Here is a 1,855-nt window from a genome sequence, read left to right on the forward strand (position 1 = left end):
TGCATGTATACATGTGTGTGTAGTATAGGACATCAACAGTGATTGTTCAAATTGGAACTTGCTGCAGTGAATACCTGATGTATTACTAGTTTTGTAACAGTCTGCCGTAACATTAGCTATTTGTACATCCTTGTGTCTATCTAATCATGCTTTTCCCTCGAAAGCATCAATTCAACAGGAAGTGGGCCAGAGCTAATGAAAAAATGTGTTCTTATTCTTTCAGGTGATCGCATCTTCAAGAACCTGCACCTCATACGGGACGTAACATCATGGAGTCATATACGATGTTCATGGAGATTCTCTACCTCTTCACCACCGTCCTTGGGATTTCCGGCAACATCACGATTCTTATCCCGCTTATGAGTATTGTATGGAAAGGATACAAAACAATGCGGGCTGAAGTCATCCTCTCCCACCTGGCCGTGGCCAACCTCCTCGTCTGCTTAACCCAAGGGATCCCCTATTGCCTGTACGCAATGGGTGTGAGGAAGCTCTTCACTGACGTTATGTGCAAGACCCTACTGTTCATCTTCCGGGCAGCTCGGGGGTTCGCCATTTTGTTGACCTGTCTCCTGAGCTGCTTCCAGTGCATCACGATCGCCCAGAACACAAAGCGCTGGCTCGCCATGAAGGTCCTAATGCACACGTACCTGTCCCTCTTCCTTGTAGCAATCTACCTCTTGATTATGATAAACTGCACCAACCTGCCCATGTTCACCGTCGGTGCACGGAACCTCACTAGCCTCAAGTACACCTTCAATCTTGGGTACTGTCTCATCGTCTACCCTGACCAGCTCACCACCCAAGGGGTGGGGTTTGGCATGTTTACCCGGGATCTACTCTTTGTGATCACCATGACAATGGCTAGTGGCTACATTTTGCTGTTGTTGTACAGACACGGCAAACAGGTCCAAACAATCCGAGCTTCACAGCAAAACAAAGAAAGGAACGCTGAAGCCCAGGCCTCCCACACTGTGGTCACCTTGGTCATCGTTTACGCAACATTGTTTAGCCTGGATTGCCTGATCTGGTTCTACCAGCTTGTAATGACCACTGAGGTGCACCCTGTTGTCTCCAACATCCGCTACTACCTCAACATGTGCTACTCCGCATCGGTACCCGTCATTATTGTGGTTTTCAACCGGAAAATTAGAAATAGATTGAAATGTGCTTCAAACACACAACAGACTGACTTTAAGCAATTCTCTTAATTTATGAGGCCAGGGTCGGTAATGGGTTTTTCATATTTTAGGTTTCTTGCCAGCTGAATTGATAATCGTCAACTCATATCCATCGAATTTATGCCACTGGTGCAAATTGATTTTAATTATTCTCTAATACCACCCTTCTTCTTGATGACATTCCCCATTTTCTTCACACCACCCGTGGCGATCCGTGGTAAACAATATGCACAAACCATAGTAACTGAAGGCCGACCACACAGAAACTCCGAATAACAGTGGTAAAAGTCCTGGACAAACCACAATCTCCATGACCTGCTATTATTGCACTGTGTATTTTTGGCACTAAAATGTGTGATTAGTTAAATTACATTAAAATTGTGAATACCAGAGAGAGAGTATAGATTTTAAGAACAATTTTAACAATATTTTGTTTAAAGCGTTTAGTATGATATAATGTATTTTAGAATGTAGATATATTGCTTTGTAACCCGTGGGTCTCCAAGCAGGCTGTTCTGTTGTATTTGGGTGAGAATGGGAATTGAGATTCGAGTGGAACTGTAAGCTGCTGGAGTGTTAAAACTCCATCTCCCTGCATTTGGTGCGGCGCGCAGCCCAACCGCGTCACGTGAGAGGCGACGCAGGATTAAACTCACTTGAGGCCTGTTTAGGCA

The 1,855-nt window shown here is 44.8% G+C and overlaps 1 protein-coding gene across 1 annotated transcript; it reads left to right on the forward strand.

Annotated features, from left to right (window-relative positions):
• The first annotated feature begins 284 nt into the window (after window positions 1–284).
• On the forward strand, window positions 285–1,211 carry LOC138520238 (olfactory receptor class A-like protein 1). Its single transcript, XM_069632703.1, has one exon. The coding sequence runs from the start codon at window positions 285–287 to the stop codon at window positions 1,209–1,211; it is 927 nt and encodes a 308-aa protein (XP_069488804.1).
• Window positions 1,212–1,855: the final 644 nt, after the last annotated feature.

The sequence above is a fragment of the Ambystoma mexicanum genome, chromosome 13 (genome assembly GCF_040938575.1).
Source record: "Ambystoma mexicanum isolate Mex_15411 chromosome 13, UKY_AmexF1_1, whole genome shotgun sequence".
Classification (NCBI taxonomy): domain Eukaryota; kingdom Metazoa; phylum Chordata; class Amphibia; order Caudata; family Ambystomatidae; genus Ambystoma; species Ambystoma mexicanum.